The sequence below is a fragment of the Chamaea fasciata genome, unplaced genomic scaffold (genome assembly GCF_029207755.1).
Source record: "Chamaea fasciata isolate MVZ Bird 193981 ecotype frontalis unplaced genomic scaffold, bChaFas1.0.hap1 SCAF_14, whole genome shotgun sequence".
Lineage (NCBI taxonomy): Eukaryota > Metazoa > Chordata > Aves > Passeriformes > Sylviidae > Chamaea > Chamaea fasciata.
Window position 1 is genome coordinate 14,379,403 of NW_027094099.1, and position 25,608 is coordinate 14,405,010.

General features: G+C 50.7%; 1 protein-coding gene across 1 annotated transcript in view; it reads left to right on the top strand.

Annotated features, from left to right (window-relative positions):
• The first annotated feature begins 795 nt into the window (after window positions 1-795).
• The window catches only part of ST8SIA2 (ST8 alpha-N-acetyl-neuraminide alpha-2,8-sialyltransferase 2), a 29,745-nt gene continuing 4,932 nt past the window's right edge, over window positions 796-25,608 (top strand). Inside the window, exons 1-5 of the mRNA XM_066196255.1 lie at window positions 796-903; window positions 14,626-14,688; window positions 16,623-16,751; window positions 17,282-17,539; window positions 19,666-19,959. Of these exons, the coding sequence (XP_066052352.1) occupies window positions 806-903; window positions 14,626-14,688; window positions 16,623-16,751; window positions 17,282-17,539; window positions 19,666-19,959 (842 nt within the window). The 5' untranslated portion in view covers window positions 796-805. The remainder of the gene's footprint in view (window positions 904-14,625; window positions 14,689-16,622; window positions 16,752-17,281; window positions 17,540-19,665; window positions 19,960-25,608) is intronic.

Here is a 25,608-nt window from a genome sequence, read left to right on the forward strand (position 1 = left end):
ACCCTGCAGTTTTGTTCTTAAATAAATTCTGCCTGCTCAAACTCCAACGGGATCTAGAGTCATGGCAGGACCAGTGCGGTTACGACGGTCAGTATTTATAGGAGTGTAAGGAATCATTGCTGCTAGAATAGCAATTGATAGTAATAGAACTGGGTGTGATGTGTTATTCAGCTTTTATTTTTTTTAAAAACGGAGTGTGTTCCATGCCAAGAGCTCTGTTATCGCCCGTCCCTCGCAAGGGAGGAGAAGGTACAGCCACCGCACCGCGCGCGGGAGTTCCCCGTTGTCTGATTTTATGACAGTTTTTTGTCCTTTCGGGCAGAAGCCGCCCCGCCTGCGCGGTGCCCACCCCCTCCCCGGCCAGGACCGACCCCGCCACACCGCGCGGTGGGCGCAGGGGAGGAGACGGCACAGCGGCCAGGAGCGCAGCCCGCTGGCAGGGGCCGGCGGGGGCCGGCAGGGGCCGGCGGGGGCTGACAGGCGCTCGCAGGGCGCGGCGGAGGCGGCGGCTCCCGGCCCCCCGCGCTCGCCCCCGGGTCGCGGTGCGGCCGCTGCGGGACGCGCGGGCCGCGGGGACGCGCCGCAAACTTTAGCGGCGGGGGGCGGCGGGGTCGAGCCCGCCCCGAGCGCCCCCTCCCCGCCCCCTCCGCAGCCTCCCCGCGCCGGCGGGGCGGGCCGGGGGCGCCGAGGGGCGGAGCGGCCCCGCCGGGCGGCGGCGGCGGCGGCGCCGAGCCGGGACGCGGCTCCGGGCTCCGCACCCCGCGGAGCGGCGCGGAGCGGCCCAGCCCGGCCCAGCCCCGGAGCCATGCCGCTGCCGTGCCGGGGCTGGACGCTGGCGCTGCTCACGCTGCTCGTCGGTTTCCTCATCTTCGCCGATATCTCGGAGATCGAGGAGGAGAGCGGGTAAATCTCCCCGTCCCCGCGCGGGGGAAGGGGCGCCGAGCGGAGCGGTGCCGGGGACCGGGGAGGAGGCGGCGGCGGCGGAGGAGGGGGCGGGCGCCCGGACAGTTTCTTTGTCTCCGGCTCTCCCGGTTTTTGCAGTGCCCAAGTGGGAAGGGAGCGCGCTCTGCTCCCGCGCAGCTCCGCGGGGCCGCCGGCAGCCCCGGGCGGGACCGCCCCGCCGCCGGGCAGGACGGGGCACGGGGCCGGGGGCAGCCACGCCGGGCCGGGCAGGGCTGCGGGAACAGGCACCTCTTAGAGACGCGGTGGTACCGGTCCCAGTAGGGATGCTGGAACAGGTACCGGTCCCTTTAGGGATGCTGAGATGCCTGTCCGGATAGGAATGCCAGGGCAGGTTCCGCCCCGTTACAGGCACTGAGGTACCGGTCCGGGTGGGGATGCTGGAGCAGGTACCACTCCCTTTACAGACACTGAGGTACTAGTCCGGGAAGAGATACTGGAGCTCCCATTAGAGGTGTAGAGGTCCTTTTAGAGAGGCTGAGGTACCAGTCCAGGGATGCTCTTATCAGGTACAGGTCTGGGTAAGGATGCTGGAGTGGGTACCAGTCTGACTAGAAATGTTGGAGCAGATCGTGGTCTGGAGAGAGGGGATTTTAGCACGGTCAGTGCTCAGCTGCTGATGGATGGATGGAGCAGGTGCCTAAGTGGGATATTGGTGTGAGTGGTCTGCTGGACAGGGATGCTGGGACAAGTTGCAGCCCAGGGGGCTTAGGTGCCACTGCTGGTCCAGATGGGTGTGGTAGAGAGGACACCAGCTGCTGGGAGTGATGGATAACTGACCAGTCTGCGGGTGGATAAGGGACCAGTCTGTGGGATAGGAGAGACTGAGCAGGGATCAGTTGGGTTGGGGTGATGGAGCAGAGAGCTTAGCCCACTGGTGTGTCCCTGTGGGATGTATTAGGGGCTTCATGATCACCCCATACTGATCACTGTCATGGTCAGTGTTTACCTGTAGGTGCCATGTAGGGCAGGGGCTAAAGCAGCCTGTCAGCCTGAAGAGCAACACCCTTCCCACCCCATGAACCCCATCTCTGAGGTCTGCTTGGAAATTTAGGGGATGAAAGGAACAAATGCAGAGAGGAGGGTTTGCATTAACTTGAGGAACTTGCTACAGCAATGTGGAAAACCAAATAATTTTAGTAATGAGGTGTGCAGTCGGGGCACCCAAATGACACAAAGCTCTTTCTGTTTGGGACCAGTTGGCTTTGTTCACTGTGTTACACCAAAACAAACACCTTTATGAGATGATAAATGAAATGCAGTGATGTTTGTTTATTGTTTCATTGTTATGTTATGCTGGGTGTCACAGGCAAGAAGTGCTTAAAGGTCAGTAGCCTTGTCCAGAAACATCCAGCACCAGACTGTGGGTTACCAGAGTAGACGAATTGCTGCTCTGCAATGAGCTGGCACTATCTATATAATAATAAAGGAAATTAAAGTCTTCTGATGCCTCCTCCCCATTGCACAGGCTGCTCTGTTCCCCTTGCTTTCTTCCCATCTCCTTTTCCAGCTTCTGTTCTTTCTTCTCTCTCCTCTCCTATCTGCTAGATCTACCCACTAGAACTTGCTGTGCCCTTATTGAAAATCTATTCTGTTTTGTTACTTACTTGTCCTGTTTTTCACCCTGGTTCATTAGGGATTCCCAGTATTGTGTCTTTTTTTCTCTCCTCTCTTTTCTGTACATTGTATGGAAATTGGCTGTTTGCTGGCTGCTTATCTCCAAACCCTGGCATCTGAGTTTGTTGCTGTAGTTCCTCCAAGGAAGTACTGCCAAGCGGTGCGGCGGCAGAGACGGCAGCAGGGTCAGATGAGTTCTGTAGGAACAGCGAGCAGCTTGTTCCACACAGCATCAGAAATGGTAGAGCAGGAGGGAACTGGCAGAGGAGAGGAGCACCCTGCACCCAGGGGGTGAAAGAGGGTCCTGTGTCCCATGCCCTCTGATACACCTGATCACCAAACCTTTGGCACATCAGCTGTGCTTCCCATACGGGGATAAACAGAGCAAAGGTGGGACTCTGCTGTATTAATTATATATTATTTAGTCATGAAGTCGAGCAAACTGAACCTTTCTCTTGCTTTGTCCTCTCCCACACACTTTCCCCCATTGTATCTCTGGAGTGTTTTGGGTTTAATGAGCTCCTGCACCCCAAACACAGTAAGGGACCAAACACTGCTCACCTTGCACAGAATCCTGGCACAATGGGCACTTCATCCCTGTGTGCTGCCATGGTGTCAGGAATGGTGAGCACGGTGCTCTGACCTGGCTGAAATACATTGCTGTGGTGACATGGAAAAGCAGAGTGCCTGGTCTGCAGCACGTCAGAGCATGAATAGAGGGGTTTCAACTGTGGGACCCACGTAATAGCATTTTTTGTTAACAGGTCCTGTAAGTAAGGGGAACTGACAGCAAAAGTGCACAGTGTAGAGAAGAGACCCTTCCAAAGTTTGCCAGGAGCTCTCTATGTGTCCAGGAGGGAGCAGCTCCTCTCCGTGAGAGGTTTGGGAGATGCTGTGTATTTGTGCAGCTTTCCTCCACATCAGGAATATTTGGCTGTTGTATTGTGTGGCTCAGCATCCTCCTTCACCCCCCCCCCCCACCAGACCACCCTCAGTGGCTTTGGTCAGTGCAGCAGGGGAGGAAGGAGCTGCCCGGCTGTCCCCTGGCATGCTGGTGGCACTCAGGGGGGCTGGGAAACATAGGCAGGTGCAACTCTTTTCTTCTTTTTCCTTGGCATCGAAACACTCTCTAATTATTGTGAGGAGCAAACAGCTTGCCCACTTTTACACGTACCCTGCCCCCTGCCTGTGATTTGGATTGTCTTTGGAAGAACGTGCCTGGTACGGGTGGGAGTGGGGAGGAACAGATTTCTCTCCAAGCACTGACAAATTTCAGAAAGAAAGCACAAAATGTTCATTAGGTAAAAAGTAAGAGATAATATAATACTACTGGCAAAGGAACAAAAAACCCAAACCCGTGCTGTTCCTCTGGACAATAAGTTCCCGGCATCACAGGTGAAGGGAGGTAGGAGGCAAGGGCAGCTGGAGTTGCTCTGCCTGCCAGAGGCTTCTGAGAAAGATGTTTGTGCCTTAAGCAGTCCCATCTCGCTCCTCTAGACATCCTTATACCACCTCCCGCAGCCAGGAGATGCTGAAACAAAGAGGTGTTGGGGCAAGGATGAAAATCCAGCAGTTCTCGCTCCTGATGCTGCACCGCCCTAGCTTAGCCCGTTCCTCCCACCCTGCAGCCACCCCTGTTTTCCCCCTGCTACATCCTTGTCACTGTCTGCACGTGTCACCTGCGGGTGTGTGGCTTGGGCCGTGGAGCTGTGGCATGCTGATGGAATGCCGGCGGGATGCTGGCGGGCAGGGACACGCTGGCCCCGCTCGCCGGCGTGTGCTGCTCCGTGAAGTATTGCTGTGGTGAGTGGTCCTGGCACTTTGTTTCCGAACAGCCAGCTGGTTCCGGGCTGCTGAACTTTTCCTACAGCCCGGTGGCGCCTGTGTTTCCATACACCGCTCCCGCTCTTTGTTTGGCTGGCAGGGAACAAAAGACACGCTCCCGTCTGTCTTGGGGAGCGCTGATGCCATCGCAGCCATTTCTTCATCCGCGCCGGGATAGGGCAGCGGGACGGACCTGTCCCCGCAGAGGGAAACAAAGGACTTGGATGATTGTTGCCGACGATGAGGAAAATTCTGCTCCGGTTTAAGGGGACTCTCTTTGTTAGTCTGCGCCTGCTATTGCAGTTCTGCAGGGGTCCGGCTGTGTCCTGATTGTCTGTAGAGGGAGCTGGTGACCCACTGCCACCAGGTGACTTCTCGAATTAGGTCTGAGCCATCTTAGGGAGCACTTGACACTTGGTAATGGGTTGCTCTTAATATGAGTCAACCTTTTCCGTGCTAGCCCGGACCACATGCCTTTCCATCCTGATTACAAGAGGAATTATATTCTGCTCGCTCGAAGTGACGAATCCGAGTCGCTGATATTGCTGGCCTGCCTGCCTGCCGGGCAGCTTGTCAGTAAATTGCCACTTTTCTTCCCTCATGTGCCCTTTTCTAACGCCTGCCTTTCAAAGGCTCGGGAAGAGAGATTATTTTGTGTCCTTTATGGAGGCTGCTGCGCTTGCTGTGAGCGGTCTGTAGTGGGCTGTAGTCGTAACGCTTCTTGTCAGGGTTGGTCCATGGGGTATAAACGTCCTGCTTACATCTTCCAGGCTGTGATTTACTGCACCTAGCCCAGAGTTAGTCTAAGACTTGCTCTCCAGCAGAAAGTTTTGCTGGAGAAAGTGCGGCATTCTACCAGCAAGCGCTTTTGTGCGCTCACACCGACGGTGTGCACAAGCCAACGATTATCCAGGTTGGGCTGGAGGAGGAATAGCTCCCGGCAGGACAGGAGCCCGCAGACATCCTGGAAGTATTCATGTAAATGGAGCCAAAGGAGACCTTTGTACTCCTTGGGTATGGCTGGGCTCTAATAAAAGCTCCATGACACATCAGGCTGGAAAAATAAAAGCAGTGTTGGAGCACTGAATTGAGTAAGAAAATACTCAGGGTAGGCTTTGATTGCAGCTCTTCTGACAATAACCCGAGCACAAGCAGCCGATTTCAGGTTGGCTGCAGAGCTCCCTCTCCTCCCCATGAAACACCCCCTCACCTCCTGCAGCCCTGCAGGGGCAGGGCGGGCTACCACAGAAACATATCCAAACCCCTGTGTTCCTGCCTGGAGCAGGCTGAGGGAGATGAGTGTCCACAGCTTGTTTCCTTAAGCGGAGCTCTCAGGGAGTGGTGGGAGCAGTGGTACCTGCAGGGAGGGCTGGGAGCAGCAGGATGGAAAGCACCCACAGACCCCCAAGCAAGCCAGTGGAACAAAAAAAGAAAAGCCAGTGCTAAGGGATTTCCAGTACGTCTGTTGAAAAGTTACTCCACAGTTCAGTACTGGTTGTCAGCAGCTTGCAAGACCCCCAAGGAGGAAATTTCTGGCCTTGCTGGTGAGGAGAGCTGTGGTAGGAGGCTGCAAATCACCAGCCAGCCCTTCCTGGATGCAGTACTGCTGTAGCCAGGCCGGTTCATGCGACCAGAGCAATGAAGACAATAAAGCAGTTATTGAAGGGCTTCAGGTTTCCTTTTTGCCCGGGTGGGCTTTTTTGTGTTGCACCTCTAACCCTGCAAGTGCACAATTCCAGTCGGGAATGCCAAGGAAACCTTTCTGCCCCAGCAGAGAACAAGGAGTAGCGAGTGTTGGCTCATTTAGCAAAGCCTTGTTGAGCAGCTAACGGGGAGTTCAGAGATTCAGCCTCAGCAGTGCCGTGGCTGCTCCTCTGGGACCAGGGCCAGCAGTGACACAGCAGATCCTGCTGCTGCCACCACCCCTCCCAGCCTTTCCCAAGCATGACCAGCCCCCCCCAGCCTTCCCCAGGGGATGAACTCAAGGGGTGGGTTTTCTCTCTCATGGCAGATGGACGTTTGGTCTTCCAGGGAAAGCATTTAACAAGAGCGCCTCTATCTTTCCTGGGGCTTTCAGGCTGTCCTAACGTTAAGACAAGAGGAAATGGCCTCAACTAGCACCAGAGGAGGTTCAGATTGCGTAGTAGGAAAAGTTCTTCACTGAGAGGTCTGACAAACATTGGCACAGGCTGCCCAGGGAAGTGGTGGAGTCATGATGCCTGGAGGTATTTGAAAGATATCTAGATTTGGCTGTTAGGAACATGGTTTCATGCTGGACTTGGCAGTCTTGGGTTGACTGTTGGACTCAGTGATCTTAAAGGATATTTTTAATCTATACGATTCTGTGATTCTATAGGTATTTTGCTTTTTCATCCTCAAGAATAGCACTACTTAAATAGATCAGGCACTGTTGCTGTAAAAACCAATGTTGTTCCAAACCAGACTTCTTCCAATTGCCTCCCACATTTGTTTTCCCTGGGCCTGGGTCATCCTCAGCAGCAAGAAATAAGCCCAAAGTACGACATTAGACAATAATTATTTTGCCGTTTCTCTGGCTTCCATCCCCAGTTGCCCCAGGAAACAAGGAATTCCCTGGCAAAGTAAATTCACTGGAGGTGTAGACTTTCAGGTGTCGTTCAACAAACACCACTGCAGAGCAGACAGGTGTCAGCTTCTCAGTCACTTGCAATGCAATAGAATAAAAAAGGAAAAGGAAACAAGGAGAGTATCTTTACAGCTCCTTTTCCTTCACGTTTCCACCGTAAACCCTTGTCTTGGCTCGCAGCAGCCTTGATGGTGGTGGTGGCCTTGGGAGATGCATCTTCACCAACAGCAGCAGAATTGGCTCTGACTGGGAAGTGAAAGGACTGCTCCAAGGAAATGGGCATGGCCCTGCTGAAACCTGCCAGAGCAGTGACAGTGCTGTGGGGTGAGAGCTCTTTCCAAACTTAAGCCCTCTTTGTGTAGGCAGCAGATGTTATTTTGAGGATGCTCATTCAGAAGAACTGCCCCAGGAGGATCTCTGCCCAGGAGGGGTCCTCAAAAATCTGCATCAACAGTGGAAGAAGAAACCACATGAGACCTTCAGTATTCCAGAATGCTGCACAGAGCGCTGGGAGAAGAGATGAGAGGGGTGTAGGAGGATGAGCCCAAGGGCCCACAGCCCCATGTGATAATGTTTTGTGTTGTACCATTTCCCAAGGTATGTGGCACCCAAGATGCTGCAGGAGCCACTGGGATTTCTGGCTTCTGGGACATGGATGCTCAGGGTGACAGGTTCTGCTGCAAGCCTGATGTTCTGCTGTTTGTGCTCCCTGAGAGCTGTGCGCTGTTAGCAGAAAAAAATTATCTCAGGATAAATGTATAGTGTAGACATGTTTTGTAAGCAGTGAGGCTTTTGTCTCAGCTACTTTCTAGATCTTCCCTGCACTCTTGGGGTTTTTACCTTCTCCCTCCTGGAAGGGAAAGAAGAGAAAGAGAATAAATTACACAAATATATACAAAATACACAGATACACACACTGCTCAGTCCCAAGCCCCTCACTGGATCCTTTTTGCCTGCTTCAATGTCTGTTTCTTTGCTGGCTATTTCATTAACACAGCCAGGGAAAAAGAGCTGATGCCAGGAGTAATATTTTAAAGATGAAGGAAGGAATAAGGTCCTGCCAGCACACAGGATGGGGAAAGGGGATGTGTCTGAGTATTTTGTCTTTAGAGCAGTGATAGAACAAGAGCATCTTGAGGTGACTGAGTCAGGCTGTGCTGACGTTATGGCAAATGCACGTGGATGTGAGAGCTGACCCTCCACAGGTGTGAGAGACATTTTTCTGGCTCAGGAAAAGTACCCACTGGGTTGGGCCCAGAGCTCAAAGCAGGGACAGGGGTTTGGTCACCCCAGTCAGAGTGATCCCCAGCAGTGTCCTGGTGACAGGCTGCGGAGGGCATCTCTTCCATTGCCTCGTGTCCATTTGTTGTGAGAGCTGCACCATTCCTGCTGATTTGTCACGGGTTTTGTCTCATAAGTGTTTCAGGCTAATTGGCATGTTCCTTATTAAGCAGTAGATGTCTGTTTTGCAAACCCATGTGTCTTCACTCTGTCGTGTCCTCAGCAGACACTCGCAGTGATTACACACTCAAAGCCAGACAGAGATGTCAGGGTCAGACCCTGCTCACATTTACTCAGGAGCTGATGCGAAGCCACTGTCACCACCTGGCAGTCAGGGATGTGAGCACCCCCGACCTTCCCATCCTCTTGTGGTCCCTGGGAAGGAGCCTGCAGGATGGGTGATGTTGTGGAGGTGGAACTGGGGTGTGGGGAGAGGTGGCCAAATTAACAAGGGACTTTGCATGGGACTGACAGGTCTGCATTTCCCATGACAAGTGCCATGAGCAACAGGTGCCTGCTGGAAGCTGCTGTAGTGCCAGCCTGGCTGCTTCTCGTGTACCAAACCTGCACTGGGGCCCCAGCTGGACCAGGTGATGTTTCTGAAAGCCATAATATGGGCACACTTTAAGTGCAATTGTATGACTGGATAGGATTAAGCTTGGAACACTAAAAGTAGCACCTGATATTTAGGAAGTTTTTGACACTTGGGCTGCCAAGCTGTGACAATATAATCAAGTGTGATTTTTTTAAACACGCTGAAGTGCGATTTCAAACATCCCATCAAGATGTATTGCAGGATCTTCTGTCCTAGCAGCCAACTGCTTTAGAAATGTCTTCCCAATTAATCCATTGCTAGCCTGGGGAGTGTGGGTACCAGAGCCACCACCCGGCAACCACCAGTTCTCTTCATCACAGTCTCCTCCACATCCCAAGATGAGAGAGCCTCCGAAACAACTGGTGAAATGTCACAGGAATGGCCTGCAAGGGTCTGATGTCCCAGCTTCCCCCAGGCTTTAATGATAGGGGGTGCAGGAAGGTGAGATGGTGCTGGAGCCTGGAAGAGCAGGATTCCTGGAGGGGGGAGCAGTGCCAGAAGAATGCACAATGGACTGTTTGAGGGCGGGATCTCAAGGTTCAGAAATGCATCTCTGATCCCATCACTTCTCATCTAGCTTTGGCTTTTGTTTCTGATTTTCAAATTGATTTACACGTGGGGCTAACCAGCCTTTCCTCTTCAAATTTGTTTCTCCTGGCACAGCAGAGTATTTGATGGATATGGGTGGATTTTGACCTAAACTCCACAGCAAGCACTTGATTGTCTAGGTCAGAAGCCCACAAGGGGGCTTACCAATGAATGTGTCCTTTTTCCATATTTTCACCCACACTCTGATGGAAAACCAGGACACAATCTCCAAGGAATCCAGGTCGGATTCTGGGCTCGGTTTCTTCTCACTTTTGGCTCCTGGGACACCTTTGCCTGTCCACCCTGCAGGATAGGGCAGGACAGGCTGGCGTTTGGAAGCCAATTATTTCTCTTTCATAGACAACTTGGAAATGTGACAGGTTTTCCCCAAAAGCCCTGGAGTGCCTTTGCTGTCCTGCTGCTCTCAACAGAAACCCGGAATTTCAGTGAAGGGGAAGGAAGGGTTGAAGCCTGTGTCCTGATCCACATTTCACAGCACTGTGAGCATCAGTAGGAGCAAATCTCTAAAACTGGGGAGGAGGAGGGCCATCTATATCCTTCATTTCCAGTGGCTGGGCAGTGTATCCTTTCCCCCAGAGCTGTTAGTTATGGTGACTGGGTCTCTGGCCACAACACAGGAACCTGCAGAGGGGCTGTGAACATCCCACTCCACATCCCCTTCACACTTGGCTGTCTCAGGGAAAGCCCCTGGGTTGGGAGGACAGTGATTGTGGGTGGGTGGTCTCTAGCCAGGCCTGGCATCATGCTCATGTGCTCTTCAGATGGAAAACAGCACTTCTAGTCTTGAGGAAAACATCAGAGCAGTCCTTAAAAAGCAAAGTAAATATAGGTGGTGATTTATTATGTTTTTTTAAATAGATACAGACTGCCTTAATGGGCACAGTCTGCAGCCATCTCAGGAGACTGTTGGCTGCCTCTGCTTTTTGGGCCAGTGAAACCTTTGCAGATCAATTCCCGTGGTCCTCTGGGCCCTCTCACCCAGCAAGAGCCAGACCCACTCTCAGCAAGTAAAGAGCAGCATTTTCAAGAGGATAGGTCTGCTAGAAGCTCACAGTGCCTGCTCCTGGCTTGTGGAATTCATTTTTTTGGTGTTAAGGGCCAAGCCACTTCACCCCCAGTGTCCCAGCTGTAAAACAGGGATCATAAAATGCACCTAACATAAAAGCAGGTTGTGAAAACCTAATTAGTAGGTGTTAGTCTTTTAAAGCCCTCAGGTAAAAATTGTGGCAGTCCGAACTCTCTTCCTGGGGAATTCAGGTGGATAAATTCAGCCTAATAATCCCTCAAGAGACTATTATCTAACTTTTATATGGAGGAGGGAGAAGAGGAGGACTTGGGTTGCCCAAGGTCAGGAAGAGGCAGAGGTTTTGTTCCAGCAGGAATGAGCTTCACAAATGTGGTTAAATGCTGGAGGGTTGGAACGAGATGATCTTTAAGGCCCTTTTCAACCCAAGTCATTCTGTGAGCCTGAAATGGGTGGTTGGCTATGGCTGAAATTTCCAGTTAGTTGCTGTTTCTCGTGCCCATGTGTATGGCCTGCCACAGATGCTGGGGGGAAGCAGGACTTGGGGGCAGGCATTGTAAAATACTCACAGAAAACACATTTTCCAGTTTGTGAGCCTGGGAATGTGGACATGTGAGGTCTGCTTGTAGAGATCTGCTCACCCAACGAGGCTCTGTGACCTACTTGTTCAGTCAAAGCAGCTTTGATTCCACGTATGGAAGTGGCTGCAAGCGAGACCAAACTCACCTAGCAACAATTAAGAGGAGCGTTTAAGAAGAGGGAAACGATGAAAAGGGAAGCAAAAACCCTAAACAGGCCCATTCACAGGGGGTGAATGGAAGAGTCTTTGCATACCTGATTTGTCACAAATTATTCATCCAAGAAAATTGGGGCCAGAACCATAAGACAATTTTTCTTTTACATCCTCTGATATATGAATCAGTGTCACTTTACATCTGAGCACAGAACGTTTTGACCTATATAATATTTTCGATAGTGGCAATGCAGCCTGAAAATCTCCGGGAAAATGAGAAAAGATGGCATAAGTCAGTAAGATGGCATTAGCACATATAGATGCAACTTATCACTGGAAAACATCCCAACAGAAGCCCAAAGAAAAATGTTTTGTAAATAATAGGATTAGGAAGCAGGTTGGTACTTTGTGGAGCTGGCTATACAACGAAACTGATAACAACTAGATTAATAAGGCAATTCAGTCCGAACACAGTGTAGCACTAGAAAGCTTTTCAAAATCAATGCTATCTGTGCTATTTTAATCGAGGTTGGTCTTTGCCTTTTGAAGCAGAGATTTGAAACTCCAGATCAGGAAGGTATAATAAAATGGACTGGGGTTTTTCTGTTTGTTGGATTTTTTGGGTTTTTTTTTTTACATGTGCTTCTTAATTAGTACCCTCCATTTCTAAATGTTTTCCTCTTCCCAGGGAGGCATACAGGGATACTGGCTTGCCTGTATTGGTAATGGAGTATGGCAGACCTTGGAAAATACCGTGCTTGGCTCATTGCTGGTGTTTCGAGCAGCTGATTTTTCTGGCTGGGAGCTGAGCAAGATGGCTGGGCAGGCCCACACACCCCAAGGCATCCTACAGCACACGTTGCCTTCCACTGTGCAAAGGGAGGTTGTAGGGAAAACGTCCTGAAGTTGTAGCGTGGCACACAAAGCACCAAAAGACTGACAGTTTTGAGCATTTTAAGATCCACTAAACCAGCTGAGACCTTCAGCCAAGTATCATGTCTCAGCTTTGGGCAGTCTCCTTGTCTTGGAGAGAGAAACCAAGCCTGGCATGGGGAGCAGTGTCTTTGCACCTCAGGTGTCCACGAGAGCATTGTGTCTGCAGCTGGCCAGCAGAGCAGGGATCCCAGGGCCATGGGAAGATGGTTAGCAGAGAACTTACTCTCTCCACCAGTAAGCTGCCCCCTCCATGTTCATTTATGACAGCAAAACAGCCTCTGCCTGCATTGCAAGATTTTTGCTTTTCACAGTGTGTGAGGGGGAAAGAGTGACCCCTGACACTGTCCTTGAGGGGGGTCTCAGCTGGCAGCCAGTCCCCTTCCCCACCAGGCTGCACACACACAGCTGGGTGAGGTGCTTTCAACTTGTCTTCCCCACATCCAGCTTCTCCAGCCCCAAAACCTGCCTTAATTCCAGGAGGAGACACATAGAACTGTCGCTGGGGGCATGTAAAGCCAGACTGGATAAAATGCATTTGAATAATACGTTGTGATGCTCTGAATCCTTCCCGCTGTAGCCACAAAACATGGATGAGGTAGGAGCTAACACCTAGGGAATAGTCTTCTCTGCTTCCTAATTTATCTTTTTTTCCTTTCACATGTGAACCAGCATGTATTCAGGAAAAAAAAAAAATAAAAAAAACAAAACAACAAAAACATTTCTTTCTCTAAGCTTTGTGTGTCCTACAGCAAGTGTGAAGGAGTGTGAATCCCATTTGGAAGGCTCCTTCAGAGCAGACGTCTCCGAGCAGGTGTGTGGTTCGCACACTAATCCAGTCTGCTCCCACCCCCGCTGTGAACCCCATTAATGTGGAGCCTTGTTAAATGCCAGTAGGCTCCAGGAATGAGCCAGCCCTGCTGTTCCCTTGATGCACCAAAAAATGAAATAGCTCACAGGCTCTCGGGTCTGTCAAAGGACAGAGGAGAGCGCCAGAGCAGGAATCGCTCTGACTTGGCCATGGATGGTGTCTGGCAGGAGGGAGGAGAGGGAAAACCATCGTGGCATTTCCAAAGGTTTGATGTTACATGGTGCTGAGGGCTGTGCTCAGCCTAATGAGGGGATTTATGTCGCATCCCGCAGGTCTGAAAATCCTTTTTAATGGCACCAAACACGCTCACACACACTTTTTCATTTTTGTCTAATGCATTTGGGATTTTTTTCCAGAACTGGTAGAAATACATTCTCCTGAGATACATTTTCATTAAGGTATATACTTCTGGGTAGCAATATTTCTGCTGGAAGAGAATTTGGTTCTCTTTATGAGTGTGCTCATTGGGATATCTGTGCAATGGGAACATTGAAACAGAGCAATGAGTACATGGTGGTTAAAATGTGTCTGAATGGGAGCCCAGCTCCCATGAGCATCACAAGGTGGGTGACTTGTTCGTTGTGACCCCCTTGAAAACAGCAAGCTAAATCAAGAAGGAGCTCTGCAGCCAGCTAGATGCAGACCAATACTTGTACGTATTTAAGTCAGGATTCACAACTCCTGTGAATGGTGTGGTTTTCTGAAGGGGCTTGGTCCAACCTGTTCTTCAATATGGCATCACAGAGGTGCTGGAAACTTTGGCTGTTCATTCCCACAGGTCTTGGTCAGGCTGGTCTGGCATCTGTCCTTGTGTGGTGGTGTCAGGATGTGGGAGTGACACTGCTGTCACTTCAGGTCTCAGCTCCAGCATGTGAATGACTGTGGTGAGTTGGCCTTATAGCTTCAGCCAAGTTACACCAAAGGTGGGGAGAAGGGGCTTGAAGGTACTCACAGGATTGGAGTGGCCTGAAATGGAGCTCTGGGTCTGGCCTGCATCCTTGGGAGCTGGAAGAAGGTACACTGTGAGGTCTCTACAAGTCAAGGAGGCTGGTCATTCAATCTGCATAAAACAGAGATCTTGGATGTGTTCGACTAAAAGCCCAGGTGAAGACAGTGGTGGGAATCCTGTCCAGATCAGTCAGTCCCTACCTTGAAAAGGACAGGGAAAGTCCATTGGCATCCTGGGGATGGAGAAGAGCTTCTCTGTGCACTGCCAACACCTGGCTCATAAAGAGAAGTGGAGATGTATTTCATGCAGCTGTAGGGCGCGCACGGCTGTGGCAGCGAGAGCAGATGTCTGTGATGGCTGGTTAGATCACACAGGTATTATTAATTGGGGTGGCTCGGGCCGTTCTTCGCTGGAATGGTTTCACAGGCACAGCAGGGCAGTGGTGACAAGGGATGAAAAGCCCCTCAGAGGCATCAGGACATGTCCCTTCTGGACGGGCTGGGACACGGGTGGCGTGGCAGTGTCTCCGCTCGGAGCCCTTCAGAGTAGGATCTCTTCACTGTTGAACAATGCTTGGCAGAAAGGAGCTGGATTTATAAATAATGCATTTCCTTTGTCTTGCAGGAGTTCTGGAGGCAGAGGTACAATCAGATCAGCTGTGAACAGCTTACATAGCAAATCTAATAGGTTTGTAAATTAGATTTTGTGTTCATTTGTTTTTGCTGTAAGGCAGCTATTAATCTGCTTCTCCTCTTCGCTGGATAGTGCTGTTCTTATTTAGCAAATGTATCTGTTCCTTTTCACTTCTGCTTTGCATTTTCTTAATCATTCCTCCCCCTCCTTCTTCCAGCTTAGTGCAATAATCATTTGCAAATAACCAAGGATCTGGAAGTTGCAGTGATTGAGAGAATAAGAAAGAGTTACTTATTGTGAAAATAAGTCAGTGATAGAGTTGCTATTTTCCATAGTTTTAAGTGCTATTAGAGGAGAGATCACTGTGTTTGGGATCAGAACTCCAGTTTTATTGCCGTGCACTCCAGTAACATCCCTCCGTGGCAGAGTCATTCCCTGGCATCCCAGCCCCATTCAGTGTCTCTCTGTGTTATTTTTACAATGATTCCCTGTCAGCCCAGCATTGCCAAGTAGCACATTTGAAAAGCTTAGTGCCAGCATGCAAGGAAGAGTGATATCATTCTGTGATGATGTCACCACCCGTGACCAAAACACAGAAAATGGACAAAACCAAAAAACCCCCGTGGTTATTCCCGTGCTTGCTTTACCCTACATCCAAATTTATGATTTTTGACACCTTCTAGGTAAGGTTTCCAAGACATGATTGATGCAGCAAAATGCAAGAAGCAAACAAATCCAACAGACTGGCAGCCTCTGGAGAGGTACTGTACACACACACATCAGGACACTGGCAGCCAGCATTTATAAACACATTTCCTTGCCTTTTTGAAACATTATACAGTGTGAGCCACAGTGTGTCCTGGGGAGCTCTTTCCCTGGGCTGGAGATATGTTCCCAGGAGCTGGATGTTTGTCCATGAGCCTGGGCCACCACCTCTGCCCCGTCTCTCACTCTGCTCCCTCCTTGGGGTTTACATGCTTTATATAAATGCATTTATTTACAAAGCATTTCCCAGCTGGAAAAAACCCTTTGCCGTGGAGAGGGAGATTCCCTTTAGCTGATAGTGAGTGCTTTGGCTGTGTATTTTTCAGAGTGCTCTGAAGTGTGAAGGCTTTTTTGGGTCTGCAGATACACACGCAGCTTTTTGATAAGATGCATGGCTTTTCTTTTTGGAGGGCAGCTGGCTGGAACCAAATATTTGGAGGCTCCTTCAATTCATGCAGTTTGATTTAAATGTCACAGAAGTGCTGAGGCTGATTTGCTTCTTTGAGCAGGGATTAAATGCTGGAGTCTCTGAGTGATCTCCAGCATCTGGCTGCTGCTCATTTCTTGGTCTGGAACAGGTGATATGGGTGCTGAAATCCTTGTGCTCAGTTCTAGGCAGGGAAAAAGTTTCCAGTGAGCCAGCCTGCCCCTTTTAATACAGGATGCTCACAGCCCAGTCTCACAAGCAGCACCCAGCAACTCTGCTGAATTAATTTCTCCATTGGGTGAAGAGAGGGTTGCTCCTCTCTGGCAAGGATTTTAATCTTCGCCAGGAGCTGAGCTGACTCCACTTTGGGATGTTCGTGTGTGACCACGAGGCAACAGGGCAGGCTAGGAAAATCTCCTTGGCTAGGAAGTTTCTTAGTGAATTTTGGGGGCTTTGGGGTGTCTTGTCTGCAAGTGCTCATCTGCCAGCCCGTCGCTGTGTGTTTTTTTGTGCATGCCTTCCTGCAGCTTAGTGTGTGATAGTGTGTTTTCTGTGGAGCTGTGCCTGCCTGTCAGTCTGTGTTCGTGGAAGTGAGTGAGTATTTAAGGATCTCTGTCTGTCTGCTTGAGTGTAGCAGAATACGAACAGGCTTTCACTTCTTGTTTAGCTAATAACTACAATTTTGCTTTTCTGATGAAGTTTGAATTCCAGCAGCCAGAGCTGAAGACGGTGATTAGAAGTGCCATTGGGATGCTAACGGATTCTGTCTCCCTCTCCCCGACTTTCCTTTCTCTAGAGCTGAAGTAGTAATAAATGACTCCTCGTCTCCAGCTGTTGTTGACAGAAGTAATGAAAGCATTAAGCACAACATTAAACCAGCCTCATCCAAATGGAGACACAACCAGACACTCTCTTTGAAGATCAGGTACTGGTAATTACCTGTAGGACAAGAGACAGATTTGGTCCTCTCCAGTGCAAGCTGGCAAATTGCCTCGGTGTATCATCTAAAGAAGTCAAGGAAAAAATAAAAAGACTTATCTCCTGCTGAGCTAGGCTTCATATCTGTAAGCAATCATTTGGGAATGAATTCCTAGCTGAGCCAGCTGGCCTGGCAACGACAAAACAAGGAGCACTTGAGCCCCTGTTTTTCAGGCCAAGTGGAATTTGCGTGTGCAGGTGATGGGTCACAGAGGGAAGGAGACCTTGTCGGGTAAACTCAGGGACCCTCACTAATGGTGGGCTGCTGACTGTGGTGGCCTGCCGCGGGCAGGGATGAGTGGAGAGGGAGCAGGCATTGAGATGGAAATATCCTTTTGTAAGCTGTGCCTGGAGAGCATGGTCAGATGGACTGGCCAGAGGGTGAGGGCAGCCAGGAGGCAAGACCTCATCTTACATCTGGCCCACGTTCTCTCTGTACCCCACCTGATAAAGCTGTTTTTTCTTCCCTGTGCTCAGGAAACAGATCTTGAAGTTCCTGGATGCGGAGAAGGACATTTCAGTGCTGAAGGGGACGCTGAAGCCGGGGGACATCATCCACTACGTGTTTGACAGGGACAGCACCATGAACGTTTCCCAGAACCTGTACGAGCTGCTGCCCCGCACCTCTCCCCTCAAGGGCAAGCAGTTCCCCACCTGTGCCATCGTGGGCAACTCGGGGGTGCTGCTCAGCAGCGGCTGCGGCCCCGAGATCGACGCTCACAGCTTCGTCATAAGGTAGGGGTAGGGCTGCTCCCTGGGCCCTTTGGAGCAGTGCAGGGGGCTGGAATCCTGGGCTGGAATCCTGGGCAGCTGGGGCAGCACGGCCTCACAGCCCCACGTGCACACACAGAGTTCACCAATGCAAATGTCCTGCTGAAAACCCTTCTGCTCACCTCCGTGTGCTCCCCATGTGTTCTTGCAAGTACACCTTGTTTCTCTTCTCGTGGTGCACCATTAACAAAGCCCCAACCTCCTCCTCTTCTCTCAGGTTTGTCCTCTTGCAAGCAAACCCCATCCTGGGCTCTCACAAACCCGATTCTTCCCCAAATCACTTCTGCCCTCGAGCACAGGGTGCACCACACGATACCCTGGCACCACACTAGTGCATGCACAGGTCTGACACTCCCCTGGGTCCTCTCTGTCCCCAGTGTTGTTGTCCCTGCAGCTGCACTGCCCCAGGGACGTGCAGCAGCACATCGTGAGCCCTGCTGGGACACACCAAATTCACTACTGGAGGTGTCTGAAGTGGAGAGGAGGAGCTCCTGCCCTCCCAGCCCAAAGCCCCTGTTAGTTGAGAGGCTGTGGAATCTACAGATGATTTATGTACATGCAGACATTTGTTTTCTGGTGAGTCTATTACGGGGACAGCCCAATCCATCAGCAGCTCACAGAGGCGGTGCTGGCGTTACGTGGGAATGAGGATAATGTCACCTCCGTCCCCCACTCAAACCCTGATGCTTGGGCTGCTGGCAGCTCCAGCCTGTCCACAGGGGATAGAGCATTATCCTTAACTGGATCACAAATGACCAGAGGGAAAAAACTTCTTATTGTGGTTCTGGCAAAGTTTAGTGAGGGGCATTCATGTCAGGCAGTGAAATGGCAGGAGAAAAGCAGCTCTGGAATGTCAGGATAGAGATTTGAGCAACTTCTCCCCAGCCATGTGCTAGTGCAGGTCTGGCACAGACACACTTCCCACTGTAGGTTGTCTGAGCCACTGCTGGAACCTGCATCTTCCTGAGGAAGGTTTGCTCCATCCAGGCAGCCTTTTCAGCAGGGTTGGCAGTGACCAGTGATTGGATCTGTGTCCAGGATACAGGTCCAATGTTTATTTTTACTGAATTCACTCCTGAGATGGGTCAATCAAAGGGCCCCCATGCCAGCAGCTGGATTTTCTTTCCACCATTCCCTTAGTTTTCCCATCTGTAAGTAGGGAAAACAGTAATAATGGCTGATTATGGAGGCAGAGAGTTAGGATGCAATTCCTGTTCATTAAATACTGTAACTTCACTGTCAAACACCACAGCAGAGCACTCAGTGTGCACACACTTGGGTACCCTCTGGTTTTTAGGATGCTGGGGGAGCATCTCTCTGCATTCCCCCCATCAGACACAGATTACCCCCCTCAAGGAGCTGTAGAAACCACTCTGTAACAAGGGTGATTTGTTGGCAGTTTGTCCCACAGGCCCTCAGCCCTCATGCTGGTGTGACACAGGAGCTCAAGGTGCATGGCCCGTGCCCCATATGTACAATCTGAGAGGAGGCACCAGTGAACACTACAAAAAAGGTGGTTTTTGAGGGTCGCAGCCTCCAGACAGCCAGGCCCTGTGGAGACCATGTCCTGGCATCCCCCTCCTGCTGGTGTCAGTATCACCTCTGGTGCCACCAGGTCTGCTGTTCACAGAGACTCACCGGGAGGAGAAAAGGCCTTTGGGATAATGTTACTCCAGCAGGGCTGGAATTAAGAGGCAAGTGCTTTCCTTCAGTGGAAAAGGTTGTTTTGTCTAAAATCTGCCCTGGGAGCAGAGACTGGAGCTTTGTTGCTCATGTTATTTTTGAGCGGCCCCAGAAGACCACCCACATGACACCACAGCTGTGGTTGACATTAGCCTTGTCCCAGAGGGACACGTGTGCACGTGCCATCATGCTGAGGGTTGGTGCCCTGAGATGGAGATGGCTCATCATCACTAATTCATTGCAAAGGTTTTATTGCAAATTTATTTATTCCGTCCTCTTCCTCCCAAAAGTGGGGGCGAATGAGAGCACTGTCACCAGCCCTGACTTTTGGCATCACACCCCGCTCATGCCTGTCCCTGCCCTCTCTCAGTCCACTGAACAGGGCTGTTGGGTGTTTCCCTTTGCAGGTGCAACCTGGCCCCTGTCCAGGAGTACTCGCAGGACGTGGGCATGAAGACAGACCTGGTGACCATGAACCCCTCGGTGATCCAGCGCGCCTTCGAGGACCTGGTGAACGAGACCTGGAGGGAGAAGCTGCTGCAGCGCCTGCACAGCCTCAACGGCAGCATCCTCTGGATCCCAGCCTTCATGGCCAAGGGGGGCAAGGAGCGAGTGGAGTGGGTGAACGAGCTCATCCTGAAGCACCACATCAACGTCAGGACTGCCTACCCCTCACTGCGCCTGCTGCACGCTGTCCGAGGGTGAGAGCCTCCCTGCTGTGCTCCCAGCCAGCACTTCCTGGGCTGGAGGGTGATCCATGGGTTTGTGCTGGAGGAAAACAGCTCAAGTTGTTTCCTTCTGCAGACCATGGGGATGGGGTGGTGCATGGTCCCTAGATAAGGACTGGAGACCACCTTGTGAGCTCCTCGCTGTGCTCTTTGAGTGTGAGGGCTCTTGGCAATATCCAAGGCTCCAGTGCTTTCCTGGGGTGTCCCCACAACTCCCAAGCCTGTGGTTAGGGCTTTCCTTGGAGAAAGGTGTGTGCACTGAGCCAGCGATGAGATTTGTCACCTTGTGTTTCAGTGACACATACAAGTCTGACACAGCTCCTCAAGTCAGGGTGAGCCTGGGTGGGAGTGCCGTGGTCTGGTCCTGCTGATCAGATTAACAGGGCCAGGTGGTGGTAACTGGGTTCACTCTGAGGGAAGGAAAGGGTCTTTCTGTTCTCTGTGGTGGGGATGAGCAGGTTAGAAAAAAAAGAGAGCCCCAGGGGTGAGATTTTCATGTAAGTGACTTGGGAATGGGGTAGGCTCTTGCTTTTGTGTTTTATTTCTCTAGGAAGATCATGATTCCGTAGGCATTTAGGGAGTTCAGGCAGACAGTGACTTTTGCTGGAGATGACTTATGGCAGTAGTTGTCCTCTGATCCTTAGTAGACCCCATTAATCTCACAGGATGGGAATTTCATTGTGTAGCTGGTGCTCCCAATTCTAAGCCTCAGCATTAATGTTCCTTGATTTCTTTGAGCACTTCTCCTGCACACCTCTGAGTCTGAGCTCTGCAGGTCAGTTAGTCCCAGCTCAGGTTGTTTGTCAGTGCCGGGGGTGGGTAGGGGACATGTTTTGGGGTCATTTCTGCCAAGAGCAAGCCCAAGGAGAGGCTCCAGGGCAGCCTGGAGGCGCTGGGGGAGTGGAGTGGTGCCATGGTGCCTCACAGGCAGCAATAATGAGCAAGTACCACATCTTCCCCAAGTGCCAGAGGCTTCCCTGGGCCAGAGAGGCATCTCACAGGAAACACTGGCTTTGAGGTAAGGAAAGGAAAGGAAATGATACCACAACTCACTGAAGGGGAAGACAGGAAGAAAAAAAATCCCACAACCCAAATTCAGAGCTATTTCTAGCTGTAATTGACTTACTTTCATCTGTCAAAATAGAATTAAGCTCCTGTAATAAGCCCTCTAAATCAACAGGCTGCTAATCCTGTGCTGGCAACCATTCCTAGTGCCAGAAACTTCCCATAGGAAGCTTTACAGAGGAGTTGGCAAGGGTTAGGCATCGCTTTCCTATGGGAGAGGAGGATGCCTCCACAAGCTCAGCCTGCTGAGCTTATCTTCCAGCTCTCAGCATCTTCCTGGCCTTTTTGTGTCACAGCCCTGTGGTCCAGCTGGGCTGGCTGGCACACTGGTTGTCCCTGTGCAGCTCCAGCAGAGCAGTGTTGGAGCCACCACGTGTGGCAGGCAGGACCTGCCTGGCTGGAGGAGATGCAGGGATTTTGGGAGAAGCTCAGGGGTTCAGTGCTGTCACAGAGCAATGCACCCACTCTCCCCCATGGCTTCAGGCACTGCCTTCCTTTTGCTCATGTTCTGGTGTAACCATGGACCTCACTGGGGTCTCGTGCAAGGAATGTGGGTTTGGGCTTCTCAAAACCTCCTGGGGCTTAGAGGGATGCAACCAGTCAGACCAGCAAGGGCCTGAAGTGAGCTGGGGGTGTTGAGGATGAACATGGCACCAGCAGGTGGCTGGACAGTGGCTGATGCTGATAGACTCCAAGGTCCTGGTTGGAAATACAGCCAAGACCTCAGTCCTGTCCCTTGGGCTGGTCACTGTCTGGGGGCAATGGAGGAGTGGGCTCTGGCAGCACAGAGGCAGCACTAATTCAATTATAACCACAGAGGTCACTGCTGATCTTCATCAGGGATTGCCCTCTAAGCCAAAGGAGCTGCTGCCTGACCTGCCCTCCTGCTCTCACACTTATCAGCAGGAAAACAAGGATGCCTACTGATAAGCAATTAATCTAATGAAAACTGCAGCCCCCTCAGAAAGCCAGCACTGATGGGCGCACTTCAACACTGACCCACTGTGTTGTGGGCTGGCCCAGGAGCTCACAGAGGGGTCACTCAGGGCTGGGGGCAAAGGGCTGTGCAGTTCTGGGGGAAGACTGGAGTCAGTATTAACCCTTTCCTTGGTACAGCCTCCTCATGTTTGGACTTGGGTGGATTTGAGAGTGATTCAGGCAGAATTGAATGAACTGGCCACAGCTGAGGGACATGGCTGATGTTCTTGGTGCTGTGTAGGAAGTCTCTCAGGTACTAATAGGGTTGTCTGGACCATCTGCTCAGGGTAATTGATCTGATGTGGTTTGGGGTGAAGGAGTCCTTCCTCAGGTCAAATTGACCAGAATCACCAGGAGTTTACTTATTCTAATGCCTTCTCTGTCACTGTCCAATTCCTGTGATCATCCCAAATTTTTGCTAATGAGGGGTAAGGTCTCCAACAACATCCTCTGTCTCTCCAGCTGTCTCTGTGCTGGTTCATAGCACTATGCTTTTGTTGGACAGATCTGAGATTTGTGAAGCAAATACCTTTTGTGGCATGTGGTGTGCAGCAGAGGCTGAATAATCCACAAAGCCCCACAGCACATCCCTCTGTGCTGCAGTGGGCTGCTGTTCAGAGAGGTCCCATCTTCTTCCTTTTGGGATAAAACTATCTTTTATCATCTACCCTGAGTTGATTTGGAAGTCACAAAGAAATGAGAAATGGGGGAAGATTTTCAGCCAAGGCACCCCTTTATATTTTTTTTTTTCCCAAGGAATAGCACTTTCTACAAAGGCTGACATCTCAGCCAACTTCAATTTGGCCACAAAAGTGTTGCCTTTTCTTTCTCCACTACCAGCAAAACACATTTGTGAGCCCTTGACTTCTCCTTGAACCACAGTATTTATTGTCCTGCTCTGCTTTCCCTTAAACCAAAATGCATTTCAGTGGCAATTGAGCGTTTTTTCCTATAATTTTCAGTGCATTTTGGGGCATTTGTAGAGGGTGCATTGCTGAGATAAGTAAAAAGCATTTAGTTTTGTTGTCCTTAACAGCATCATTTGAGACATCACCTTTCTAGCCGTTAGGGTGCTTTAAATGTTTGCTGATAGCTTTTTGTGTTGTTGATTCCGGGTAATGGGTGCAGTAGAGCGGAGGCTTTTCTTACAGATTCAGCTCTCACCAGGAGGGGACAGAGCCTGCAGCATTCCGGTGGAGGAGCTCAGAAGGAAGCCAGGTCACCGCCAGGGCTGAAGAGGGGGGAAGTTTGGTGGCGGGGAGCCAGCTCCCGGGGACAGTGCTGTGTGTTCCAGGGTGTGTGCGTGCCTTATTTCGAAGCAGTTCCATAAAATATCCCCTGAGAAATTCCTTTGGTAGCCCGTGCTCCTCGCCTGGCTGGGGAGCAAGCAAACCCATTGTAAGTTACCTGTTAGTTTCTCCAAAAAGCCTTGTAATCCCCATTGCCGAGCAGCTTCTGTTAGAGAAATAACATGAAATGCAGGAAGAGAGAGAAAATAATTGTGTCTGGAGGTTTGTCTGTCACTCCTTGCAGCGATTTCAGGGGCACGTTTCACTTTGTCCAATCTGGGCTTGCATTTCTCACTCTGTCCATCACAAGGGTCTCTTGGCGGTAACCGATTCCAGTCCCATAAGATTTTGTTAAGGGCTTCTTGAGAGAAAAAAGGAAAATGAAAAATCAATAAAGCTTCAGCTCCTTGGCTTGGTCTCCCATTAGGTTTAACATCCAAACAGCTGTGACAGTTGGCATGTGCTCTCCAGGACAGCAATCACCTTGCCCAGGGTGCCACAGGCACTCACAACTGCAGCCTGGCAGGCCCCACAGGGTGCATTCATCTTGGCCTTGGATCTCTGCCTGGGTCCTCACACCCAAACAGGGCCTGAGCCTTGAGGTTTCAGGGCACAATGCCTTTCCCATCCAGCAGCCGTGGTGGGAACCCTCGTGGTGGAAACGCACACCTGCTCCCTCCTCTCCTCGTGTCCCCATTATGCCACATCCATTCCAACATCCTTTGCCTCGCTTGCAGCCACACAGGACGTGTGTGCAGGTGGTTCTCCTGACCTGTTGCTTTGACTGCTCTCTCTTGCATCCCTCCATAGCCTCTGCTTTTCTCTAACACATCGAACCTAAGCTCCTGCTTTTCCTTTTCACAGCCCTCCCAGCTCAGCTTTTCTCACCCTCTGTCTCATGATTGGTTCTGCTTTGTCCAGCAGTGTCGGGCCAGCACCACCCACTTGTGGGTTTTCTGAACCAGCTACTTCATGCTTCTTCCCTTATGGAGTTTCATGCTTACAGGAGCTCCTCTGAAACACCTGCCCTGGGGGCTTGTGTCTTAAAGCCCTTCCCCTAAACATTAAACAAATGGTTTAAGGACTGTGGTCCTGCACTCAGGCGAGGGAAAAAGATGTCCAAAGGGTGTAGGGAAAGAAAACATCCGTTCACAAGGGTGTGATCGGAGTGGGATGTGAGGGGGAACTGTGAACACCCCATAAAGCCATGTGTGGGTTAGATCAGTGGATATCTTGCAAAAAAAGCGATTGTGCGAGCTACTGTCTTCACCTCTTCTGCACTTGAGGCACATTGAACCTGAGCTGTGAAGTGTCTGCACTGGGGGCCCAAGAGAGTTAATTTGTTCCTGTTAATCTGGAAGATTTAGTCTTTTCTTTTTCAAAAGAATTGAAGGGGCATAGAAAGGAAAGATGAAAGAAGTAAGGTTATTCTCAGTTATTTTCCTTTTTTGTCTGTTTGGAAATGCTTTAACTTGAGGATATTGTGTTATACCATATGTGTTTGAAAAGGCATCACAGAGCTCAAGATCTGGAGGAGAAAAGAGTTTTTATCTGTGGCTCAGAGTTGATTTGTTTGTGCCAAGTCACCAAAACCAGAACCAGGCTACACAGTCTGGATCCAGTCTAGACAAGGAGGCTGGGTTTGGTGTTTGGCCTTTGCCTAGCCTGTGGATAAACCAGATGCAGTTTTTGGAGTCAGTGTTAGCACCTGGATGGGGACATGCCCGTTCCTGTTTGTCCAGCACAGCTCTCATCACTGTACTCTTGGCTGTTCTGGTGGAGGTGACAGAGGAGACTCAATACCTGGACAAAAAAGGGCTGGAAGAAGCTGAATGGGGGAATATCAGTTGTTCTCTGGGCTCCAGCACTTCATCTCCATCCACCCAGCACTGGGGTATGTTCTGTCCCCTGCCAGCACCAGCAGGTCCTGTCCCCACCTGCACCAAATTCAGTCATGGCACTTGCTCTGGTTATCTGTGTCTGGTTTGTCCTGGGTATTACTGGAGCAGGATGTGTGTGGCAGACTGATAATACACTGCTGCCAGTCAAGGACTAGCACCTCCACAACAGCTTGTGTTTATATCACACTTTTATGAATTAGCTCTTTTTAAAAAGTCTGAAATTGCATTATTTCAGCTATTCTGATTTGTATCATGAAATAATGCAGCTGATAATGCTGAAATTTGATTTCTTCATTGACCTATATCTTTTATTCATTTCATCAGGGCAATGGATTTTCTGTTAATTTTATCCTGTGGGTTAACCCTTACCTGGAGGGTACAAGTTATTT